General features: G+C 37.5%; 1 protein-coding gene across 6 annotated transcripts in view; it reads right to left on the reverse strand.

Annotated features, from left to right (window-relative positions):
• TBC1D31 (TBC1 domain family member 31) overlaps window positions 1-26,409 on the reverse strand; it is a 76,309-nt gene that overhangs the window by 18,368 nt on the left and 31,532 nt on the right. For all 6 annotated transcript variants that reach the window (XM_087447485.1, XM_014787987.2, XM_004431101.3 and 3 more), the window contains 9 exons: window positions 24,802-24,881; window positions 24,577-24,723; window positions 22,702-22,835; window positions 16,720-16,853; window positions 16,217-16,396; window positions 15,029-15,261; window positions 14,603-14,755; window positions 13,171-13,306; window positions 6,379-6,471 (listed from right to left, as the gene is read on the reverse strand). In XM_087447485.1, the coding sequence (XP_087303611.1) occupies window positions 6,379-6,471; window positions 13,171-13,306; window positions 14,603-14,755; window positions 15,029-15,261; window positions 16,217-16,396; window positions 16,720-16,853; window positions 22,702-22,835; window positions 24,577-24,723; window positions 24,802-24,881 (1,290 nt within the window). The remainder of the gene's footprint in view (window positions 1-6,378; window positions 6,472-13,170; window positions 13,307-14,602; window positions 14,756-15,028; window positions 15,262-16,216; window positions 16,397-16,719; window positions 16,854-22,701; window positions 22,836-24,576; window positions 24,724-24,801; window positions 24,882-26,409) is intronic.

Genomic DNA, 26,409 nt, shown 5'->3' on the forward strand with positions numbered 1-26,409 from the left:
CAAGACCCCTCACAGCCTGAGGGAATCCCTCTACGGAGAGAGCAGAATTGTTGCAAGGGTAGTTTCAACAAGCTAGCCCCTCAGGAGAGTAGAAATCGACAGCGAGGGGAGAAACCTCTGAGATCGGGGAGGGGAAAGTAAGCGCCCCTCCCCGACCCGGCCCGCCTGACTGCTGCTTCAGCACAGTGGCACTTCAGCTCAGCCCCGTCAGAGGCAGCTGCCCCCAGGCGCCCAGCTTGACCAGCAGTGGGGCGAGCCTGCCCCCCAGCACCAGAGGCAGCGGCAGCTTAGTCCCCACCACACCACAGCCCCAGCTGCTCCAGCTGGACCAAGCCATGGCCCGAGCTCTTTTGGCTGGAATGTGCCCCACCCCCAGCTCCTTTGGCTTAACCGCCCTCCATCTCCTTGGCTCCAGCTGCTTCAGCTTGGCCTGTGCTCAGGCTCCAGCTGACTTAGCGCCAGCAACTTTGGCCTAGTGCACTCCAGTTCCAGTTTCTTGGGCCCAGCTGTGCTCCAGTTCCGGCTTCTTGGGCCCAGCGCCCTCCAGTTCCGGCTTCTTGGGCCCAGCGCCCTCCAGTTCCGGCTTCTTTGGTCCAGCGGCACTTCAGCTTCAGCTGCTTCAACCCACCCACACCCGAGCCCCAGCTGCTTTGGCCTAGCTGCGCTCCAGCTCCAGCTGTTTCCACGCTTCCCCCCCAGCAGCCTCCACTCAGCCACACCGATGATCACCCAGGGGGCAACAAGAGTGCCCATGGATTGAGGCGGGCCAGAATACACAGCCCTTGACCCCCACCCAGCGGCAGTAAGAGGAAGCTGTGACAATATATTTTCACTATGAGGAAAGGTAAGCCAACACCAACAGGCACCATGCAAAAATATATTAAATCTCCAGACCAAAAGGAAAATGACAAGCACCCAGAAGTCAACCCGGAAAGCACAGAAATGTATAACCTTAACAACAGAGAATTCAAAATAGCCATCATAAAAAAGCTTAATGAAATACAAGAAAACACAGACAATTCAGTGAAATCAGGAGTTTCTTCACAAAAGAGATTGAAACTATTAAAAAAAAAAAATCAGAAATCTTAGAGATGAAAAAGACAATATAGGAGATAAAGACAAATCTGGAAGCCTTAAGCACCAGAGCTGACAATATGGAGGAAAGAATTAGCAATACTGAGGACAGCAATGCAGAAATGCTCCAGATGGAAGAGGAAAGAGAACTAAGACTAAAAGAAATGAAGAAACTCTCTGAGAAATATCCGACTCAATTAGGAAATCCAACATAAGGATTATAGGTATTCCAGAGGGAGAAGAGAGGGAAAAAGGAGTGGAGAACTTGTTCAAAGAAATAATATCTGAGAACTTCCCAAACCTGGGGAAGGAGCTGGAAACACCAGTGAATGAAATCAATAGATCTCCTAAATATATCAATATGAAAAGACCCTCTCCAAGGCATATAGTAGTAAAGCTGGCAAAAGTCAATAACAAAGAAAAATTATTAAGGGCAGCTAGACAAAAAAAAAATAACATACAAAGGATTTCCTATCAGGCTGTCAGCCGATTTCTCAACAGAAACTTTACAGGCTAGGAGAGAGTGGAACGATGTATTCAAAATTCTAAAGGACAAAAACTTTCAGCCAAGAATACTCTATCTAGTAAAAATATCCTTCAGATATGATGGAGAAATAATAACTATCCCAGATAAACAAAAGCTAAAGGAGCTCACTGCCACAAGACCCACACTACAAGAAGTGCTCAAGAAGGCCCTTGTGCCTGAGGAATAAAAGAGAAAGGGGATACAAAGTTTTGAACGAGGAGGAAAATAGGTCAACAAAACCAGAAAAATTGCAGTCCTCTATCAAAATAGATTAGCAAACACTTAATTATAAAACCAAACATCAAGGGAAGGTAAGCACCAAGCATAAACATAACCTCATTATGTTAAACACGAACTCACAACACAAGAAGGAATAAGATGTGACAACAATAACATAGAAGGGGAAGAGGAAAAGGATCAAATCGACTTAGTCTAAGGGAATAAGACACCATCAAAAAACAGACTATCGCATCCATGAGATTTTTTATACAAACCTCATGGTAACCACTAACCAAATAATCAGAACAGAATCACACACGATAAAGAAAGAGAAAACTAAGAGAACCCCCATACAGAACTACCAAACTGCACTGGTAGTCCAAAACACATGGGACGAGAAACAAAAGAAACGCAAAAGAACTGGAAAAAGAGTGATAAAATAGCTGGAAAAAGAGTGATAAAATAACAACAACAAGCCCCCATATATCAATAATTACCCTAAATGTAAATGGACTGAACCCTCTAATCAAAAGACACAGAGTGGTGGGACGGATTAAAAAACAAGACCCAACAATATGCTGCCTCCAGGAAACACATCTCAGCTCTAAAGACAAACACAGGCTCAGAGTGAAAGGATGGAAGACAATACACCAAGCTAATGGCAAACAAAAGAAAGCAGGTGTTGCCATACTTATCAGACAAAGTTGACTTCAAGATAAAACAGGTAATGAGAGACAAAGAGGGGCAATATATAATGATAAAAGGGACACTCCACTAAGAAGACATACCACTTTTAAATATATATGCACTCAATACAGGAGCACCAAGGTACATAAAGCAACTATTAACAAACCCAAAAGGAGATATTAACAACACCACAATAATAGTAGGGGATCTTAACACCCCACTCTCATCAATGGATAGATCATCCAGACAGAAAATAAATAAGGAAATAATGGCCCTAAATGAAAAACTAGATGAGATGGACTTAATAGACATATACAGAGCACTCCATCCAAACACAGCAGACTACACATTCTTCTCAAGCACATATGGAACATTCTCAAGAATAGACCATATGTTGGGAAACAAGGCATGCTTATATAAATTTAAGAAGATTGAAATCATAACAAGTATCTTTTCAGACCATAATGCCATGAAGTTAGAAATCAACTAGAAGGAAAAAACCGGGAAAGCGACAAAGCTATGGAGACTCAACAACATGCTACTAAACCACCAATGGATCATTGATTAAATTAAAGGAGAAATCAAAGGATATTTGGAGACAAATGAAAATGAAAATACACCATACCAACTCATATGGGATGCAGCAAAAGCGGTCCTGAGAGGGAAACTCATAGCACTACAGGTCCACCTTAACAAACAAGAAAAAGCCCAAATAAGCAACCTCAAACTACACCTAACAGAATTAGAAAAAGAGGAACAAACAAAGCCTAAAGTCAGCAGAAGGAGGGAAATAATAAAAATCAGAGCAGAAATAAATGAAATTGAAATTAAAAAAACAGTAGAAAGGATCAATGAAACAAACAGCTGGTTCTTTGAGAAGATAAACAAAAGTGACAAACCCTTAGCCAGACTCACCAAGAAAAAAAGAGAGAAGGCTCAAATAAATAAAATTAGAAATGAAAAAGGAGAAATTACAACAGACACCACAGAAATACAAAAGATTATAAGAGAATACTATGAAAAACTATATGCCAACAAATTGGACAATCTAAAAGAAATGGATAAATTCCTAGACTCATACAACCTCCCAAAACTGAATCAAGAAGAAATAGAGAGCCTGAATAGACCAATCACAAGTAAAGAGATTGAAACAGTAATCAAAAACCTTCCAAAAAATAAAAGTCCAGGACCAGATGGCTTCTCTGGAGAATTTTACCAAACATTCAAAGAAGAAGACGACTTAATACCTATCCTCAAACTATTCCAAAAAATAGAGGAAGATGGAACACTTCCCAACACATTATACGAAGCCAACATCATCCTGATACCAAAGCCAGGCAAAGACAATACTAAGAAGGAAAACTACAGACCAATATCCCTGATGGACATAGATGAAAAAATCCTCAACAAAATATTGGCAAACCGAATACAGCAATACATTAAAAAGATCACACACCATGATCAAGTGGGATTTATACCAGGGACGCAGGGATGGTTCAACATCTGCAAATCAATCAATGTGATACACCACACCAACAAAACAAAGAATAAAAACCACATGGTCATCTCAATAGATGCAGAGAAAGCATTTGACAAGATACAACATCCATTTATGATAAAAACTCTCAACAAAATGGGTATAGAAGGAAAGTACCTCAACATAATAAAAGGCTATTTATGACAAACTCACAGCCAACATCATACTAAACAGGGAAAGACTGAAAGCCATTCCTCTGAGAACAGGAACGAGGCAGGGCTGCCCACTTTCACCATTCTTATTCAACACAGTACTGGAGGCTCTGGCCAGAGCAATTAAGCAAGAAAAAGGAATAAAAGGAATCCAAATAGGTAATGAAAAAGTGAAACTCTCGCTGTTTGCAGATGACACGATCTTATACGTAGAAAACCCTAAAGAATCCATTGGAAAAGTATTAGAAATAATCAACTACAGCCAAGTGGCAGGGTACAAAATCAACTTACAGAAATCAGATGCATTTCTATATACCAACAACAAACTTAAAGAAAGAGAACTCGAGAAGACAATCCCATTTACAATTGCAACAAAAAGAATAAAATATCTAGGAGTAAATTTAACCAAGGAAGCGAAAGACCTATACAATGAAAACTATAAGACATTATTGAGCTAAATCAATGACGACATAAAGAAATGGAAAAATATTCCATGCACTTGGATTGGAAGAATAAACATAGTTAAAATGTCCATACTACCTAAAGCAATCTACAGATTCAATGCAATCCCAATCAGAATCCCAAGGACACTCTTCCCAGAAATAGAACGAAGAATACTAACATTCATATGGGGTAACAAAAGACCCCATATAGCTAAAGCAATCCTGAAAAAGAAGAACAAGGCTGGGGGCATCATAATTCCTGACTTCAAAACATACTACAAAGCGATAGTAATTAAAACAGCATGCTACTGGTACAAAAACAGACACACAGATCAATGGAACAGAATTGAAAGTCCAGAATAAAATCTCATATCTATGGGCAGCTAAACTTTGACAAAGGAGCTAAGGACATACAGTGGAGAAAGGAGTCTCTTCAATAAATGATGCTGGGAAAACTGGACAGCCACTTGCAAAAGAATCAAAGTAGACCACCTTCTTTCACCATACACAAAAATTAACTCAAAATGGATCAAAGATCTGAAGGTGAGACCTGAAACTATAAAACTCCTGGAGGAAAATACAGGTAGTACACTACTCGCCATCAGCCATAACGGGATCTTCTTGAATTCCATGTCTACTCAGACAAGAGAAACAAAAGAAAAAATAAACAAGTGGGACTTCATCAGATTAAAGAGCTTCTACAAGGCAAATGAAACCAGGATCAAAATGAATAGGGAACCCACCAGCTGGGAGAAAATATTTGCAAACAGTATATCTGACAAGGGATTAATCGCCATAATATGTAAAGAACTCAGACAACTGAATAACAAAAAAACAAACAACCCAATCAAAAAATGGGCAGAGGAAATGAACAGACACTTCTCCAAAGAAGATAAACAGATGGCCAATAGGCACATGAAAAGATGCTCAACATTACTAGTCATCAGGGAAATGCAAATCAAAACAACACTAAGATATCAACTTATACCCGTTAGAATGGCTATAATCACCAAGACAAAAAGCAACAAATGCTGGAGAGGCTGTGGCAAAATGGGAACCCTAATCCACTGCTGGCGGGAATGCAAACTGGTGCAGCCTCTATGGAATACAGTATGGAGATTCCTTAAAAAATTAAAAATAGAAATACCCTATGATCCAGCTATCCCACTACTACTGGGTATCTACCCAACAAACCTGAAATCAACAATCCAAAGAGGCTTCTGCACCCCTATGTTCATCGCAGCATTATTCACTATAGCCAAGAAGTGGAAGCAACCCAAGTGTCCCTTGACTGATGAGTGGATAAAGAAGATGTGGTATATATATACAATGGAATACTACTCAGCCATAACGAAAGACAAAATCGTCCCATTTGCAACAACATGGATGGGCCTGGAGGGTATTATGTTAAGTGAAATAAGCCAGAAAGAGAAAGACAAATAGGGTATGATTTCACTCATATGTGGAAGATAAACCAACACACACACAGATAGAACTGTTTGGTGGTTACCAGGGGCTAGGGGGGTGGGGGGTGGGCACAAGGGGTGGAGGGATGCACTTATATGGTGACTGATAAACAATAATGTACAACAAAAATTTCACAATAAAAAAATAAATAAAAATAAAAATAAAAGGAAAAAAAACAAATAAAATTAACAGTAAAAACCCATGAATAAATACAGTCTAAAAAGAGTTTGTACAAAGTCTGCTTTTCTTATATTGGAAATAGCTGATTTGTACCTTCTCATAAAGTCTTTTTTGTGATTCGAGTTCCAGACGTCTCATTTCTAGGTCTTCGGCTGTGGTAGCAATTTCTCGATCTCTCATATGTACCTATGGCCAAACAACAAACTGTGAATACCAAAAAGAATTTACAAGATAATTTTTGTTTAATAGATTTAGCAATCTTGTGACCTAACACCCACTAAAAGTATTTAAAATGATAGGTGTTGGGTTTTTGAAACGAGAGTAACTGACAATATATTAACATTCACTGTGGAATCGAGGAATAATGTCTGAGTTAATGTTAATTTTCTAAAAAAGAAAGCACAATTACCATATGCTCATCTACCCAGACTGGGAGAACAGATGGCAGTTCTTACCATATTACATTAGCCAATATTATGGGTTAGAAAAACTTGAGCAACTTAAATTTGGGGTGGATAAAAATATGGAATGTTTAATCTTATTAAATGTAACATTTATTTAATGTTCTTTTTGATTAAACTTCTATACTTCTATAAATTCAGTCTGGCAACTAGTTTAAATTTACCTTGGACTATTCGATCTGTATGTGTCCTGCTTGGACTTAGTAAATTGAAAGTTCACTTTTCTTCAAAATTTGATTACTTGCAAGCTTTTCACTCCTATACATTAAGGGGTTTGCATAAGGCATTCTTTAACCTAGAGAATCTTAGGAATTATCTTAAATACTTGGCGGGCTAGAGCCCCAATTTTTTAGGGGTGAGAATGAAATACATGGTATATGTTTCAGAAAAAAACAAAACAAAACAAACTATAACCCATCAGCCACCTGAGCCCGTTCATTTATTCAGTAAACATTTAATGATTGCATTACTATCATTACTACCTGCAATCATAAGGCAAAGTGTTAGATATTGTAAAGATAAAAGACACACTATCAAATACCTATAACAGGAGAAACAAATAGTAAAACTGAGAATACAGCGGCATGTGCAAGAAGGACACGTATCCAAGAAGGGAAAAAACCACGGACTGGCAACAGTTCCACTGCAGGAGGTTACCAGGAGAGCAGGTGGCTCAAAGGTGGGGATACCTGAGCTCATGAAGCAAGAGTAGTGACAACGTCAAGAGGTGGAGGAGAGGTCTGGCAGAGCAAATAACGATTTTTAGGAATTTCAATTACAGAAGCTCTTTCGCTTAGGAATTTTCAGAGACACAAAAAGCTATGTGCCAGAGCAAAACCAGATCAACTTTGCTTGCTGCTAACAGATGTCCATGGTCACTGTAAGTCTCACTTTGGACTCAAGCAGTCTTTCCTGCCGGAGCTTGAACTGTGCGTAGAGAAGCTTTTTCAGGTTAGCAGGGTCAGGCTCACCATCAGATTAGGGTGACGGCAGGATAGGAGGTTGGAAGGGTGGGCAGAGGCCAGATCACACCACTGAAAGGACTTGAGAGGATTCTCTGACCAAAAAATTGCCTTCCACTATCTCAAAGGGGTTTGGAACCATGAGGTCAAGTTGTAGGCCTGTATTACTTTTAGAGAACATATACTTTTCTAGAATAATGAGTTATCAACCTCATTCACTAGATGAGAAAATTAAAAGGAATCAGAGGGCCGGCCCCGTGGCATAGCAGTTAAGCGCATGCACTCCGCTGCTGGTGGCCCAGGTTCAGATCCTGGGCGTGCACTGATGCACCGCTTGTCAGGCCATGCTGTGGCGGCCTCCCACATAAAGCGGAAGAAGATGGGCATGGATGTTAGCTCAGGGCCAGTCTTCCTCAGCAAAAAGAGGAGGATTGGCATGGATGTTAGCTCAGGGCTGATCTTCCTCACAAAAAAAAAAAAAGGAATCAGAGATTTTAAAAACCAATTTAAAATTAACTGGCTTTAAACAAAACTAAAAGTATTACCTCATGCTATAAAAAGAGATAAGAGATTTCCAATACAGATGACTTAAAAATACTTTAAAAGATTTAAAAAATATTTAGTATTTTATTAAAACTTGTTTTGAAACTCTCTAAATTAGTCTATAACTTCAATGCAATCCTAACAAAAATTCCAATAGGATAGGGGAGGTGGGGATTCAGAGAGAGAGAGAGTGATAAAATTTTCAAAGTCTATTTGCAGTGATAAACATTTAAGAATACTGAAGAAAACTCTAAAAGGCAGACTAATAGTGGGAATCAGGTCTACTAGTTAGTAAAACATTACAAAGTTGTTTTTCAAACAGTGTGGTACTGGCTTAGGAAAAGACAGAGCAATGGGGAGATCAAGTATATATGGAAATATAACATTTAATAACCATCAGTTGGCAAATGACTTTGCTAATATTCAACAAATGGTGTTGGAACAACTGACTTGCCTTTGGAAAGAAGATTGATCCCTAACTTATTTTTTTTTTTTTTTGTGAGGAAGATAGGCCCTGAGCTAACATCTGATGCCAATCCTCCTCTTTTTGCTGAGGAAGACTGACCCTGGGCTAACATCCCTGCTCATCTTCCTCTACCCCATATTGGATGCCGCCACAACATGGCTCGAAAAGCGGTGCGTCGGTGCGCGCCCGGGATCCGAACTGGCAAACCCCGGGCCGCCAAGTGGAGTGCGCGCACTTAACTGCTTGCGCCACCGGGCCGGCCCCCCTAACTTATTCTTTACTTTCAATTTTCAGACACATCAGGGGTTGGCAAACTTATTCTGTAAAGGGTCACAGAGTAAATATTTAAGGCTTTGTGGATCACAGTTTCTGTCACAACTATCCACCTCTGCCACCAAAGGCAATACGTAAACAAACAGATGTGACTGTGTTCCAACAAATCTTTACTCATGAACACTGAAATCTGAATTTCCTGTTTTAAAAAATTTAATTTTTGTCATGAAATAGTGGCTTTTTTTCTTTTTTAATTGATGTTTTCATAGTTTATAACATTGTGAAATTTTGGGTTGTAGGTTATTGTTTGTCCATCACCATATATATGACTCCCTTCACCCCTTGTGCCCACCCCCTACCCCCACTGTCCGTGGTAACCACAATACAGTTTTCTCTGTCCATGTGTTGGTTTACATTCCACATATGAGTGAGATCATACAGTGTTTGTCTTTCTCTTTCTGGCTTATTTCACTTAACATAATACCCTCCATGCCCATCCATGTTGTTGCAAATGGGACGATTTTGTCTTTTTTTATGGCTGAGTAGTATTCCATTGTGTATATATATACACACACCACATCTTCTTGATCCAATCATCAGTCAAGGGACACTTAGGTTGCTTCCACTTCTTGGCTATAGTGAATAATGCAATGAACACAGGGGTGCATAAGCCTCTTTGGATTGTTGATTTCAGGTTCGTTGGATAGATTCCCAGTAGTGGGATGGCTTGATCATAGGGTATTTCTGTTTTTAATTCTTTGAGGAGTTTCCGTACCATTTTCCATAGAGGCTACACCAGTTTGCATTCTCACCAGCTGTGTATGAGGGTTCCTGTTTCTCCATATCCTCTCCAACATTTGTTGTTTTTTGTCCTGGTGATTAGAGCCCTTCTAATGGATGTGAGGTGATATCTTGGTGGTGTTTTGATTTGCATTTCCCTGATGATTAGTGATGTTGAACATCTTTTCATGTGCCTATTGGCCATCTGTATATCTTCTTTGGAGAAGTGTCTTCATTTCCTCTGCCCATTTTTTGATTGGGTTGTTTGTTTTTTTGTGTTCAGTTGTGTGAGTTCTTTATATATTATGGAGATTAATCCCTTGTCAGATATATGTTTTGCAAATATTTTCTCCCAGCTGGTGGGTTGTCTGTTCATCTTGATTCTGGTTTTGTTTGTCTTGTAGAAGCTCTTTAATCTGATAAAGTCCCACTTGTTTATTTTTTCTTTAGTTTCCCTAGTCTGGGTAGGCATGTCATCCGAAAAGATTCCTTTATGACCAATGTTAAATAGCATGTTGCCTATATTTTCTTCTATGAGTTTTATAGTTTCAGGTCTCACCTTCAGGTCTTTGATCCATTTTGAGTTAATTTTTGTGAATGGCGATAGCAGATGGTCCACTTTCATTCTTTTGCATGTGGCTGTCCAGTTTTCCCAACACCATTTATTGAAGAGACTTTACTTTCTCCATTGTATGGTCTTAGCTCCTTTGTCGAAAATTAGCTGTCCACATATGTGTGGTTTTATTTCTGGGCTTTCAATTCTGTTCCACTGATCTGTGTGTCTGTTTTTGTACCAGTACATGCTGTTTTGATTACTACTGCTTTGTAGTATGTTTTGAAGTCAGGGACTGTGATGCTTCCAGCTTTTTTTTTTTTTTTTAAAGATTTTATTTATTCATTTTTTTCCCCCCAAAGCCCCAGTAGATAGTTGTATGTCATAGGTTCACATCCTTCTAGTTGCTGTACGTGGGACTCGGCCTCGGGTTGGACGGAGAAGTGGTGCCTTGGGGCGTGCCCGGGATCCGAACCCGGGCCGCCAGCATCAGAGCGCGCGCACTTAACCGCCAAGCCACGGAGCCGGCCCTCCAGCTTTGTTCTCTTTTCTTAGGATTGCTTTAGCTATTCAGGGTCTTTCCCTGCCCCATATGAATGTTAGTATTCTTTGTTCTATTTCTGTGAAGAATGTCATTGGGATTCTGATTGGGACTGCATTGAATCTGTAGATTGCTTTAGGTAATACAGACATTTTTAACTATGTTTATTCTTCCAATCCACGTGCTTGGGATGTCTTTCCATTTCTTTATGTCATCATCGATTTCTTTCAATAACGTCTTGTAGTTTTCATTGTGTAGGTCTTTCACCTCCTTGGTAAGATTTATTCCTAGATATTTTATTCTTTTTGATGCAATTGTAAATGGTTAAAACCATTCTAGCTCACGGCCTTACAAAATAGATGGTGGGCCAGATTTGTTGGTGCACTGTAGTTCGCTGACCCTTGAGATACATCAAAGACTAAAAAAACAAGAGGAACGGGGCCAGCCCAGTGGCATAGTGGTTAAGTTAGCACACTCTGCTTCAGCAGCCTGGGGTTCACAGGTTTGGATCCCAGGCGTGGACCTACACACCGCTCATCAAGCCATGCTGTGACGGTATCCCACATACAAAATAGAGGAAGATGGACACAGATGTCAGCTCAGAGCTAATCTTCCTCAGCAAAAAGAGGAGGATTGGCAATGGATGTTAGCTCAGAGCCAGTCTTCCTCACATACACACAAAAAAACAACAGGAAAACATAAAACTAGAAGAAAATATGCATAAGTGGTAATATAACCTTAGAATGGGAATGGTAAGGTCTTTCTAAATATGACACGAAACCAAGAAGTCATAAAAAACTAATAAAGTTGGTTATCCCCAATTAAAATATTTTGTATGATTAAAAAAAAAAGATACTAAACATGCTTATGAGACAAGCAACACAGACAAGAGGAAAACATTTACAACAGACAAAGGGTTAATGCCCCAACCACATGCTGTATGGCAGCCACCAGCCACACATGGCTGTTGAGCACTTAAAATGTGACTAGTCCAAATTGAGGTGTGCTGTAAGTATAAATTGGACTGCTGGATTTCAAAGATTTAGTAGAAACAAAAGGTAAAACATCTCATTAATAATGTCTTTATACTAATTACATCTTGAAATGATAACCTATAAATATATTGAGTTAAATAAAATGTTATTAGAATGAATTTCAGCTGTTTCTTCTTACTTTTTTAATGTGGCTATTAGAAACCTTAAAATTACCTATGTGGCTCACATTATAATTCTATTGGACACTGCTGCTCCAAACGATATAAAGAGCCCACGTAAATTAGTAAGAAAATTGAATTTGCTGGAAAAATGAACAAATGATATGGATATGCAATTTATAATTCTTCTACAAACGGAAGATAAATAACTGTAGAGATACTTAACCTCACCAGCAAAAAAAAAAGTTAATTAAAATATACAATTTTTTACCTATCAGACTGGCAAATATTAAGACTGACGCACTCCAAACTGACTAGGGTATGGGTGTTCCTATACACTTAAAATAGCTTAAATGGGTTCATTTTTGGAGGACAATTTGGCATAACTGGGAATTCACTCAACAAAAGTATGTGTGCAAGTACACAAGGATCTGAACTGAGAATGTACAACATAGCACTGTTGTATAGCAAAACACTGCAAACAACCTAAATTTCCAACAGCAAAGGATTGGTCAAATAAACTATGACATATTCATAAAATGGAATACTATGCAACCATAAACAAGAGAAACAGATACACATATAATGTGTATCACAAGACATTCAACATTTTAAGAAGCAGGTCACAAAAACAGAACATATAAGGAGAATAATCCTCTTTTTGTATAAATATAGGAAAATATGAATGTAATTATTCCTTTATCTACAGAAAAACATCTGAAAGGCCACGTAATGAACCATTTTTTTAACAGTTTATCTCTGGGGATGAAATAAGAGAAGAGTGGAAAAGGTCCATTTTTAATTCCCTATGTTTTATAATGAAAATGTTTTTATACTGGCCATGTGTAAATTTTTATACTAAAAAAAATATTTCCCCTACTTCAAATTAACTTAATGGATACTTCTATTTTTAGAGAAACTGTCACCAAGGGCACTAGTCAACTTGACTCATTTTCCTGGCATTTCTAAAATATTTAACCATTAATGAAATACAAAATAGAATACCATCTGAGGGGAAGAGGAAATAAAATGAAAGGGGCTATTTAGTCTTCATTGTGACCTCTAGGAATACTATTTAACTTGAAGGTGTTCATTACATTTAAATGAGAGTAAATGGAGATAATGTATGAGTACTAAGATCAGAAAAATAAACCTTTCTCTCAATTTCATCATCTAGTCTTCTTAGTTCCATTTCACGCTGATCTTGCTGAAGCTTCAGAAAACGCCTTCTTGCAGCGTCTTGTAAGTGGATTTCTTTTACTTTCAGCTCTCTTTTCACAGCAGCTAGTCTTAAATACAAAATACATCAAGAGGAACAAATGGAAATATTTCCCAATATAGACTTAAATGAAAAAATATTGTGTCACAACAACGAAAGGCCTGCCACCTAATTTGGTCCACTTTCCCAATTTAACCGGTACCATTGTAGCACAGCTGTATTTATAATATATAAATGAAAGATACCCAATAACAAAACAAGTCTGCATTCATGAAAATGATAAGTGGTCCATGTGCAACTGGCTATCCTTTACATATTCAAAAGTTCTCAACTGGTCTGCTACTCAGATCATCTCAATACAACTGATATCTGTTATCTGAAGGAAGAATGTGAAAAAATACTCTGATGTTAACAAAGATCATGGATGCTTATTCTTTTAGAATTTTAGTAGCAGGCTAATGGCTCAGTTCAGTAATTCTTTTTAACCCACACCAGAAATCTGTTTCATCAAGTCCCACCCAAGAATAAGAATCAATAAACACTTATAGAAGTGAGTTTCCCAACAATTAGGATTAGTCTGAATGCTCGTCCCATATTTTACTTAAACATTTTACCTTATTAACATACTTTTGAATAAGCATTAATACTTCTTCCCCTGTCCTCCAAAGTATGAAATGCATAGTGAGATAATCATTTTATGTTTCAATTTTCAGTTCACACAGATATATTTATTTATTTATTTATTTTTTGTGAGGAAGATCAGCCCTGAGCTAACATCCATGCTAATCCTCCTCTTTTTTTGCTGAGGAAGACCCCAGTGGATAGTTGTACGTCATAGCTGCACATCCCTCTAGTTGCTGTATGTGGGATGCAGCCTCAGCATGGCCAGAGAAGCGGTGCGTCGGTGTGCACCCAGGATCCGAACCCAGGCCGCCAGTAGTGGAGCACGTGCACTTAACCACTAAGCCACGGGGCCGGCCCCACACAGATATATTTAAAACACAATTTAAAAAATTATGCTCCCTAAAGGTGATTTATCCAGCACTCTATTACAAAGCATTTCTGCCCACTGTAGAATGTTTCTAATAATGTCCTCCAAAGTATACTAGATCTTATAGTACTTCTGAATAATCAATGCAAAGTCATATCATACTCAGTATAGCTGTAGCATTGCACTTTACTGAATGTCAATTTTTGAAAAGTGGTATACACAGATTTATTTTTATGAACTTAAATATTTGCTCAATGGAAACACTACAGCTGGGTAATGCTACATATAGTGTTGTTCCTATAATGAAAATGAAAGAAAATAAAAATTATTCAACTAACTCATATGTCCAGATTTTTTCAAAGTGATAAAACATACTTCTGTCTTTGTTGTATCATCTTCTCCTCCTCTTGCAAGAGCATTTCTCTCCTTGTTTCTTCAGCTTTACGAAGAAGTTCTTGTTTTTGGTACCAAGCTTCATCTTCAGCCCTTTGTTGGTCTACTTCAACTTGCATGTCTTCAACCGTCTGCCTTAAGTAGACAATATTTATTACTATATCAAAATGTAAACAAGAAACCTGAGTAATTTTAGTTTAAGAACAACCAAAACACAAAACATATACCCGATTAATATGCAATTGTTTTACTTCTATATGCAAGAATTAAATATCTTTAAAGATATTTCCAGCCTTCAAATTCTGATTTTACAGAAATACTTAATAATTTATTGTATTTTTCATAAAAAATTTTCTTATTTATAACATTTTGTTTCTATTACACAAAGAACAACTATTCCATGATTACCTCTCTCTTAGGTAATCCAATTCATCACTCCTTATTCTTTCTCGTTCCTGCGTCTGATAGTCCACGATGAACTTTGGATACTGATTAAATACTGGATATTGCCCTTTTGTCAGTGACACAAAAACATCAAGCATGCGGTCTGGATGAATATCAGCAGGCGTGGTATCCATGAGATGATAAACTTCTCGAATTACAACACTGATATCCAGGTTATTCCGATGGTGGAAAAAATACTGTAAGAAAACTTTATGTTTAAATTGAGATTTACCTAACAAAGCAATTATGAGGTAAAATTAAAACAAGAGTTTAAAAAAGAAAATGTGAATTCATCTTTATGAGGATTTTTTTTTTGCAAATTCACGGAAGCTTTTCTTAACCCAAGTTTTAAAATGAAGATCCAATTTCATATTTTCAAAATGTAATAAAATTCCAAAACCATATTATGAACTTTTAAAATAACATTTTTTAAATTTTAACTCAAACTGAAGGCCTCCTTTATAACAGAAGAAGAATGCTTCCACAATGGAACAAACTCTTCTGCTTGGATTTTCTTCCTTCAGAATCCAAAATAAATAAATTTGAAAATAAATTAGCTTCTTTAAAAATATCTGAAATGTTCCCACATTATCTTGTTCTGCTGGCAGATCCAAATTTTAAAACATATATATGTATGTTATCTTATGAACATGAAGTAAAAATAAAGTGTAATTTGACGAGAACCACAAAATAAGTAACAAACAAAAAAACAATTCTCACGTCTACCAAAAGAACCTGTCCTTTTAAAAACCACCTCCAATGCTTTCTTTCAGTCACATTCCCATCAAATCTCAAAATTCTCATAGTTATCGTTTTACACGTGTAATAAGCATCCAGATTACCACAGACCAGATGGGTCACTGATAAGACCATGTACAGAATAAACAATACCCAATTGTTAAACATCCTTTATACAGGCAAAAAGCACAAAACTCCAAGGTTATCATGTTTCTTTTCTGAAGCTATGATTTTAAGACTAACGGTCTGTTGTAATTGCCTGTTGAGTTGTCTACAAACTATGTAAGGGCAAGGGTGTGGTATAACTTGTTCTCCACCATATTCCCACCACCCAGCACCAGTACCTGACGTATAACAGGTTCTCAATAAATAAACGAAATCTGAGAACCGCTACTTAAGAACAAGGATATTTACCTCGAAATCATCTTTAAGATTACAGTTGAGCAAAGGAGCCCTGGAACATATGTTGTAGGCTACAACAGTCATCAGGAGGAACGAAGGATGGTTAGAAAAGACATTATCAAATAATTTCAGCCACTCCTCTCTGGTTAGTACTTCTGAGAACACCGTTTCAAGAAGAGGCCACGCGTATAGCTAAAATAAATACGAAAAAATTTATTGGTTTTCTAGAGAAAAGTCAATAGAGTCACTGCTAATATTCTCTTCCATTTGGTTTAACCATTAAAATCATTATATTAAAAACATAATTATGAAAAGAACTACCTTAATTTGGACCCTTCTTTATAGACTTTCAGGAAAGCAGTTTAATGAAGAAAAAGAATGGGATACTGTTAAAAATACAAAATGTAGGATGTTTTGTATTATACTCTTTCAAGAAAATACTGGTTTATTTATATCAGAACCAATGTTAGCTTCCAAAATAAGTTACGTTGTTCTAAAAACCTCCTACTTCTTACCTGGGAAGTTATGTCATGATCTATGAAGTGCTGCAGCAGTTTCTTGTCGTGAAATGCCAAAACATTTTCTATCATACTAAGAATATTGATAGGAGGATTAGGAAAATATTCAAACCAGTGTTGACACCAATTGACTACAAAGAAAAAAATTGAAAATTCATCTTTACTTTTCCGTATTATCAAAGGACTTTGCAATTCTTAAATGTACCCACTGTTGATGTCCTCAACATGCCCATTAACAAGGAAGAGAAAACATAACTCTTTAAATTCTACAACAATAGAATTAAAATTCCATCATGTTAACATAGTATTTTAGGTTTATAGAAATTTGCCAAGTTCTTCAGAGCAGTCAATGAGAAAGTGTCAATAAAACAAACAAAATGTCCCAAACTCATTCCTGATCCGAGCTACAGGGCACTCCAGTTTCTGCTGACTCATGTGTTACATGTTTTTGGATTTCTCTTGGTTAGGAAAATCTTCCTTCTAAACAAGGTTCCAAGTTAAGTCTTCACTAAATGTGATCAATGTTAAATGCCAATCTCCTCAAATCTACTAAAATTCATACCTAATTAAAATTAGAAAAGTTTAGTAAAAATATTCAAAATTACATTCTTACATATCAATAGCAATGCATAAAAACAAATGGGTATATAAGATATCCCTATCCATTCAATGTTATAATGAGAACAAAAATAGTCAGCCCCCTTACTAGGGAAAAGACTGATTATTCAATAGCTATGGTACCCAGTAACCAGCAGAACTGGTTTTAAATCTAATTGATCGATGACAACCTGTTCAGTAAACTTGACTTTGAAAACCAACCAATCAGTGACAGCAGCATCTTTTGAAAATCAGCCAGTGGAAACCAGAATCCATTCCAGTGGAGAGGCTTCTAAAGCTGACTGTAACTCACTTAGTAACCAGTACAAGCCCCCAAACACTCTTCTCAAAAACCCTAGTAAGATCATCAGTGTGTTTTGCTCAATGAGCCCTATGTCTGACCACTACAGCTCTCCTTAACTATCAAATTCAGATATTTTATTTATTTATTTATTTGGTGAGGAAGATTGGTCATGAGCTAACATCTGTTGCCAATCTTTCCCCTTTTTGCTGAGGAAGGTTGGCCCTGGCCTAACACCTGTGCCCATCTTCCTCTATTTTGTATGAGGGATGCCGCCACAGCATGGCTTGATGAGCGGTGCATAGGTCCGTGCCTGGGATCTGATTCTGTGAACCCCGATCCAATGAGGTGGAGCATGAGAACTTAACCACTATGCCACCAGGCCGGCCCCCACCCCTGATATTTTATTTTGAATATTGAGTTGTGGTTTCATCTTCTGACAATAAGATCTCCTTTCTCAAACTAATGAAAGAAGGCTTTGATCAGCAAAGTACTGGATTACATATGGTTTATAAGGGCTTTCCAATTCTAGAAGTCCATTATCTCATTTATTACTAAGTCTTTAAATTTGAGTTAATAACTAAGTCATAAATAAACTCTTGCAAACACTAAGCTTTAAAAGAAATATTTGAACTTCTTTAACTGCTGCTCTTAAATAAGTTAACTTTAAAAGGAAAATCCAGTTTAGCAACATGTACTAAGTTAAGTACCTACCATGTCTCAGACACTGCTGGTTCCGGGAATTTTAAAACACCATATACATACACAAAGCCCTGATTCTTATACTTAGTAATCTTCATCAATAGAACATTGTTTTCAATTAGGCAAGAGGGAAACCCTTGCTTTATACAGTAACCGTTTGCCTTCTCTTCTTTTATTCTGCTTGGTGCCACCACAACAAAAGTATGGGTAGAGGCCCTAGCGACAGAGCTAACTGAAAGCAGAATGAAGAGCAATGATAACTGTATGGAGATCCCTTACTAAATCCAAAGAATTTCCTCCTGGTCATAAGAGGGACTCTAAAGAGCACTTACAAATGACTTTTATACACGTATCCCAAATTATACATAGAAGTGACTGTATTCCTTCAAAATTTCTTCTAGGTCCCAATTAGACTCTAAGCCTGAAAGCCACAACAATGGCTTATCCCTAGCAGTGCTAACATTTAGTTGAAGGTCAGTCAATGTTTATTGAATAAAACTACAGTAGTCCCCCATTATCCACGGGGGATACATTCCAAGACCCCCAGTGGATGCCTGAAACTGAGGATAGTACCAAACACGATATATACGTACTGTTTTTTCCTATACATACGTACCTATGATAAAGTTTAACTTGTATATTAGGCACAGTAAGAGATTAACAACAATAACTAATAATAAAATAGAACAATTATAACAATATACTGTAATAAAAGTTTATGAATGTGGTCTCTCTCAAAATATCTTATTGTACTGTACTTGCCCTTCTTCTTGTGATGCTGTGAGATGATACAATGCCTACGCGGTGAGATGAAGTGAGGTGAGTGACACGGGCATTGTGACGTAGCGTGAGGCTGCTATTCACCTTCACCTAAGTCAGGAGGAGGATCATCGAGCCATGACATTGTCGATGGGTGGCTGTCAGAAGCTGATGAAGTAGATGGTTAAGGATCCAACAAAGGGACGATTCATGTCCCGGGAGGGAAAGAGCCGGATGGCACTGCATTTCATCATACTACTCAGAATGGTGTGCAATTTAAAATTTATGAATTATTTATTTCTGGAAATTTCCACTTAATATTTGTAGACTGCAGTTGACTGTGGGTAAGTGAAACTGCAGAAAGTGAAACTGTGGGTAACGAGGGACTACTGTAGTTTGAGACCCTTGATGAAAATCCATAGCTATTCATGATGACCATTACGGATCTTCTAGATTTAGATTTTAGGATTAGAAGAGAAAAATCAATTTCCTGGGCCAGCCCGGTGGCGCAGGCGGTTAAGTGTGCGCACTCCGTTGTGGCGGCCCGGGGTTCGCCGGTTCGGGTCCCGGGCGCGCACCGATGCACCGCTTGTCAAGCCATGCTGTGGCGGTGTCCCATATAAAGTGGAGGAAGATGAGCATGGATGTTAGCCCAGGGCCAGTCCTCCTCAGCAAAAAAAGGAAAGGAGTGGCAGATGTTAGCTCAGGGCTGATCTTCCTCACACACACACAAAAAAATCAATTTCCTTAGCATATAATCATACTTTAGCTATGTAACAAGATTTTACTGGAAATAAAAAAAAATAGTTTGCATGCCTACCTAAATGAGATATGTTTCTTTTCTTTCTTATGGTAAAATTTGCCATTTTAACCATTTTTAAGTGTACAATTCAGTGGCAATAATTATATTCACAATGTTGTGCAACCATCACTATTTCCAAAATCCTTTCCCAAACAGAAACTCTGTATCTATTTAGCACTAACTTCCCATTCCCACTTCATCCAGCCCCTGGTAACCTCTATAATCTACTTTCTGTGTTTTTCTGAATTTGCCTATTTGAGATATTTCATATAAATTTGTCCATTTGTGTCTAGCTTATTTCACTAAGCATAACATTTTCAAGGTTCATTTATGTTGAAGCGTGTATCAGAATTTTATTCCTTTTTACGGCTGAATAATATTCCATCGTATATACATATTGTTTACCCATTCATCTGTTAATGGACACAGGTTGTTTCCATCTTTTGGCTATTGGGAATAATGCTGCTATGAACATTCACATACAAGTTTCTGTTTGAGTCTCTGTTTTCATTCCTTTTGGGTATATCCCCAGGAGTGCAATTACTGGGTTCTATGATAATTCTATGTTTAACTTTTTGAGGAACCCCCAAACTGTTTTCTACAGTGACTGCACCATTTTATATTTCTACCAACAAAGTATGAAGGTTCCAATTTTTCCACAGCCTTGCCAACGCTTATTCTTTTTTTTTTTTTAATTATAGCCATCCTAGTAGGTATAAGGTGCCATTTCAGTGTGGTTTTGATTTGCATTTCCCTAATGACTAATGATCCTGAGCATCCTTTCATGTGCTCATTAGCCATCTGTTTATCTTTTTTTTCTTTTTTGTGAGGAAGATCAGCCCTGAGCTAACATCCATGCCAATCCTCCTCTTTTTGCTGAGGAAGACTGGCCCTGAGCTAATATCTATTGCCAATCCTCCTCCCTTTTCTTTGCCCCTTTTTTCCCCAAAGCCCCGGTAGATAGTTGTACGTCATGGTTGCACATCCCTCTAGTTGCTGTATGTGGGACGTCGCCACAGCATGGCTGAACAAGCGGTATGTCAGTGCGCGCCCGCATCCGAACCCGGGCCGCCAGTAGCAGAGCGTGCGCACTTAACCGCTAAGCCACGGGGCCGGCCCCCATCTGTTTATCTTCTATGGAGAAATGTCTATTCCAGTCCTTTGCCCATTTTAAAATTGGACTGTTTATCTTTTTGTTGTTGAGCTTCTTTTCCTTTTTAAATTCATAGTCTTATTGGCAGGGTAAATTAGTACAATCCTTTTGGGGAAGCAATTAGAATATTCATATTTTATGACCTAATAATACTAATTTTAGGGATCTGTCCAAAATAAATTATAAATATTTGTATGTAAAGATAGTTATAACACTGTTTCTTTTAATAGGTAAAAATTAGAAACTACCTAAATGTCCCACAATAAGATATTAAACTAGTACATGCACATTATGGAATATTACAGTCAATAAAATGTTTATAAAATTTATAAAAATAAGATAAATGTATATAACATGTTCAATAAAAGTAGTATGATTATAAAAATAAAAAACTGCTTAAAAAGTGTGCAAAAATTTGGGGAAAAAATCACTAAAAGTCTAGAAGTTGGGGAATAGATAAATTATGATACACCTATGAGATGAAATATTATATCATGCAGGCAATAAATTATGTTTTTCAAGAATATTTAATGATTTGGGAGAAATGCTCTTATAAGAAATTCATTAATATATTATGAAAGATTATGTCTAGGGAAGAGGAATACTGGTGAATTTTCTTTTCTTTAGTATATTTTCCTATATTTTCTCCAATGAACAGTAAAAATTTATCAAAGCAAATACAAAGTAATAAAATGAACAAAAAAAAGTAAAAGTAAAGAGAAATATACTAAAATACTCTCAATATGTATGCTGGGATCTTTTTACTTCTACTTTTTCAGAATTTTATTATTATAATTAACTGCTTATCTCCTTTGTATAAGAAAAACACTTTAAATAATTTAAAATACATAGAAAATTGGTTATTTTTCTTAAACCAACGTATAATTTGGATTTAGTTTATTAATTAACTGACCTGATTTTACTAATGTGACAAAACGACTCACTCTTCAGTGTGTATGCTGAAGACGAGCAGCAGACACGCTGGCTGGGAGCACAGGCTACAGAGTCTGCCTGCCTGGCTTCAAATCCTTGTTCTGCCAGTAACCTAACCCTAGGGACGTAAGGTCTCTGTGCCTCAGTTTCCTCATCTATAACAGGGAGATAATAATAACACCTACCTCATAGCATTGTTGTAAGGATTAAATGAGTTAACAAAGGCAAAACGAGAACGGTAGCTGGTACACAGAAAGTCCTCAATGAATGTTAGCTATGGATAATGAGAATGAGGACAGCAGCCAGCACCTGCCACCACAGGCGTCGTGTGCGAAATGCTTTACACACTTACTACAGTCCTTTGAATAATAACTACAGTCCTGTGAATAATAACTATGGTCCTGTGAATAATAACTACGGTCCTCTGAATAATAACTACAGTCCTGTGAATAATATCTACAGTCCTATGAATAATAACTGACTTCCAGTAAGTGAAGAATCTGCCTCCCTTTTACTAACAAAATCTAGCCTATAACAATATCTTCTAAAACGCAACTATCCAAACTTTCTTGTAAATAAAAAAGTTTATGTATAAATGTCCAAATTGTCCACTTTATGCTCTATACTGACTGTTTCACACTAGAATTGTTAAATATTGCACAGGTGCAAAGACATTAGGAAAATGTATAAGAATCCACTCTTGATTTCATTATTTAATACTTATTTACTTACTTATGAGAGTAGCAACAACTTCAAAACAGATGAGTTGGTTGTTCTGGAATAATTTTACAAATGGAAATGCCAAGAGGGGAAGATATGGTGTCTCGCTAAAGATGGCAGACCAGTGAGCCAACGCAGACAAGGTTCTGTGCATAAAATGAGGAAATAAAGACCGGAAAACGGCTTATTATTAAAATTTATTGGAATAAATAATATTCACATGATAAAAAATTCAATACAGAAGGTGAAATGGGTGAAGATTCTCCCTCCTACCCCATCATCTATCTCACCTCCCCAGAACCAGCATTAAAAGTCATTTATACAAGACCAATGCTCTGCTTAATGTCACTGTATGTACATCATTCTCCACGTGGGAATACAGATATAGATAAATTCGTAGAACTGGGATTGCCAAGTCAAAGGATCTGCGCATTAGTAATTTCAATAGCCAGTGTCAAATTATTCTCCACAAAAATAGTCTATTTACGTTCCCATTAGCAGTGCGAAGGGATGTCTATTTTCTCACTCTTGCCAACATATTTTATTATCAACCTTCTTTCCAAATCTTTAATCTAGGTGAGAAATAGTATTTCAATGCAGTTTTAGAAATATATATATGTTTCGATGTAGTTTTGTTGGCACTTCTTTTATTATGAGACAGGTTAAGCATCTTTTCATGTTTAAGAACCACTTCCACTGCTATGAACTATATGTTCAATCCTTTTTCCATTTTTTTATCGGTTGGTCCTTTTCATGCTTACTTACATGAGCACTTCATATATTTAAGAAATCAGCCTTTTATTTTGTCATATGTTTTGATGTATTTTCTTGGTTTTATGTATGTCTTTGTCTTGGGAAACTTTTTACATGTAGAGACTTTTATTCGTATCAATCTCTTCTGGATATGTCATGCTTAGAAAAGCCTGCCGTACTCTGGGATTACAATTCTCTCACAATTACTTCTAATACTTTGAAGGTTTTTTATAACTTTTCGTTTTGAAATAATTTTAGGCTTACAGAAAGTTGCAAAAATAGTAGAGAGTTCCTATACACCTTTTGCTCAAATTACTGTTGAAATCTTGCATAAAGACAGCACAGGGGCCGGCCCCGTGGCTTAGCGGTTAAGTGTGCGCGCTCCGCTACTGGTGGCCCGGGTTCGGATCCCGGGCGCGCACCAACGCACCGCTTCTCCGGCCATGCTGAGGCCGCGTCCCACATACAGCAACTAGAAGCATGTGCAACTATGACATACAACTATCTACTGGGGCTTTGGGAAAAAAAAGGAGGAGGACTGGCAATAGATGTTAGCTCAGAGCCGGTCTTCCTTAGCAAAAAAAAGTGGAGGATTAGCATGGATGTTAGCTCAGGGCTGATATTCCTCACACACACACAAAAAGACAGCACAATTACCAATACTAAGAAACTAACATTGCTACAATGCTAGTAACCAAATTACAGACTTTATTCAGATTTTACCATCTTTCACACTAATGTCATTTTTCTGTGTCATTTTTTCATTTCACCAATCCAGGATGCAACACTGCATTTGTTATGTCACCATGGTTTCTTCCAATGTGAGAGTTCCCCAGTCTCATCTTTTATGACGCTGACATTTTTGAGGAATACCAGACAGTTAGTTTACAGACTGTTCCTCAATCTGAGTTGTCTATTTTCTCATGATTAGACTGAGGTTATAAATTTTTGGCAAGAATACCACAAAAGTAATGTGCAACATATTGAAATGTTTTATTACTGGTGATTTTAAATTTGATTACTTGGTTAAAGTGGTGTCTGCTCAGTTTCTCTACTACAGAATGACTATTTTCCCATTTGTAGTTAATACATATTTTGAGGGAGATACACATTGCTGCAATATACTGAACATACCTCTGTAATATTCTGAGTAGCTTCCTACTTTTGATGGGGTATTTCTTCTGAAGGTTGAGAAACGCCGCATGAATACCCTTATCTATTAGGTTACTAAATGCAGTATGATTTTCAGGCAGTTGTAGCAGAGAGCGCCAAATGAACATTCTGAAATTAAAATATAATTTTAACCAAGAAAAATTTGGGGGGTAAGATTGATTTAACATGAAAGAATTTAAATTTTACCTATATTTCGTTGGATATTCACCATAGTCTTTTAACAAGATTTGTAAACGCTTTTTGTTTAATCCATCTGCCAACTCATTCTATAAAGAAAAAAATACTATCAATAAACGACATAATCTTAAAACTGAAAAAAGGTAATCTAGTCCACAGTGGCTTTCCAACTTTAGAACACACAGTATCAGAGGGAGAAGGTCAAATACCGTATGATTTCCTTCATTAAGTAGTAGATAATAACAACAATAAACAAACACATAGGGACAGAGATTGGATTGGTGGTTACCAGAGGGGAAGGGGGGAGGGAGGAGGGTGAAAGGGATAATTCGGTACATGTGTGTGGTGATGGGTTGTAATTAGTATTTTGGTGGTGAACATGATGTAGTCCATGCAGAAATAGAAGTACAATGATGTACACCTGAAATTTTTACAATGTTATAAACCAATGTTACTGCAATAAACAAAAAATTAAAAAAAAAAAAAAAAAAAAAGAACACACAGTAAAAAATATTTTTACATTGTGGGACTCTCTATACACACACACACACACACACACACACTCAATCTCCCTCTCCTGAGTGTGCATATTACATGGCTGATAAAGTTCATGACATATTATTTACCCTAGAACAGGGTTTGACAAACTTCTTCTGTAAAGGGTCAGATAGTAAATATTTTAGGTTTTGTGGGCTAAGAGGCAAAATTGAGGATCTTATGTAGATACTTATATTACCATTTATAAAACGTAACCATTTAAAAACGTAAAAATCATTCTGAGCTTGAGTGGCCACAGTGGGCCCATGGGCTGTCATCCACCAACCCCTGTAGCAAGAGCAATGCATTCTTTTTTTTTTTTTTTGTGAGGAAGATCAGCCCTGAGCTAACATCCATGCTAATCCTCCTCTTTTTGCTGAGGAAGACCGGCTCTGAGCTAACATCTATTGCCAATCCTCCTCCTTTTTTCCCCCCAAAGCCCCAGTAGATAGTTGTATGTCATAGTTGCACATGCTTCTAGTTGCTGTATGTGCAACGCGGCCTCAGCATGGCCAGAGAAGCGGTGCATCGGTGCGCGCCTGGGATCTGAACCCAGGCCGCCAGTAGCGGAGCAGGTGCACTTAACCGCTAAGCCACGGGGCCGGCCCAAGAGCAATGCATTCTGATGTTTTCTTCCTTCTCTCTCTTATTTTTCCCCCCTTCTTACTTTTAAGTCAATTTTTATTTTAATGGAAAAATATTTTATAGATTTTAGGATTACAAAGCCATTTTCATAGATTATCTAAGTTGATCCTAACAACTAGATGAAACAGATGGAATGCTGTCTTCCTTTCTTTGAGAAAATGGGAAGGAAGGTCAGAGAAGTTCAGGGATTTGCTCAAGGTCACAAACCTGCTAAGTCTTGGCTCAAGACTCAAAGCCAGATTTTCTGACTTAGTTCAGTGCTCCTTTTACCATAAGAAACAGGTAATCCAATCTAAGAGAGGGGTGAAGGGAAAGCCCAAGAGGATGGTGAATCAAGATCCCCATTTGAGAGCTAGGTACCAGATATTGAGGGCATCCAGTCTAGATTGAAGCAATATGATCTATGAAAGAGACATGTCCATTGCTATCATCACC

This window comes from Ceratotherium simum, chromosome 23 (assembly GCF_057802395.1).
Source record: "Ceratotherium simum simum isolate JZ-2026a chromosome 23, ASM5780239v1, whole genome shotgun sequence".
In the NCBI taxonomy this organism is placed as follows: Eukaryota; Metazoa; Chordata; class Mammalia; order Perissodactyla; family Rhinocerotidae; genus Ceratotherium; species Ceratotherium simum.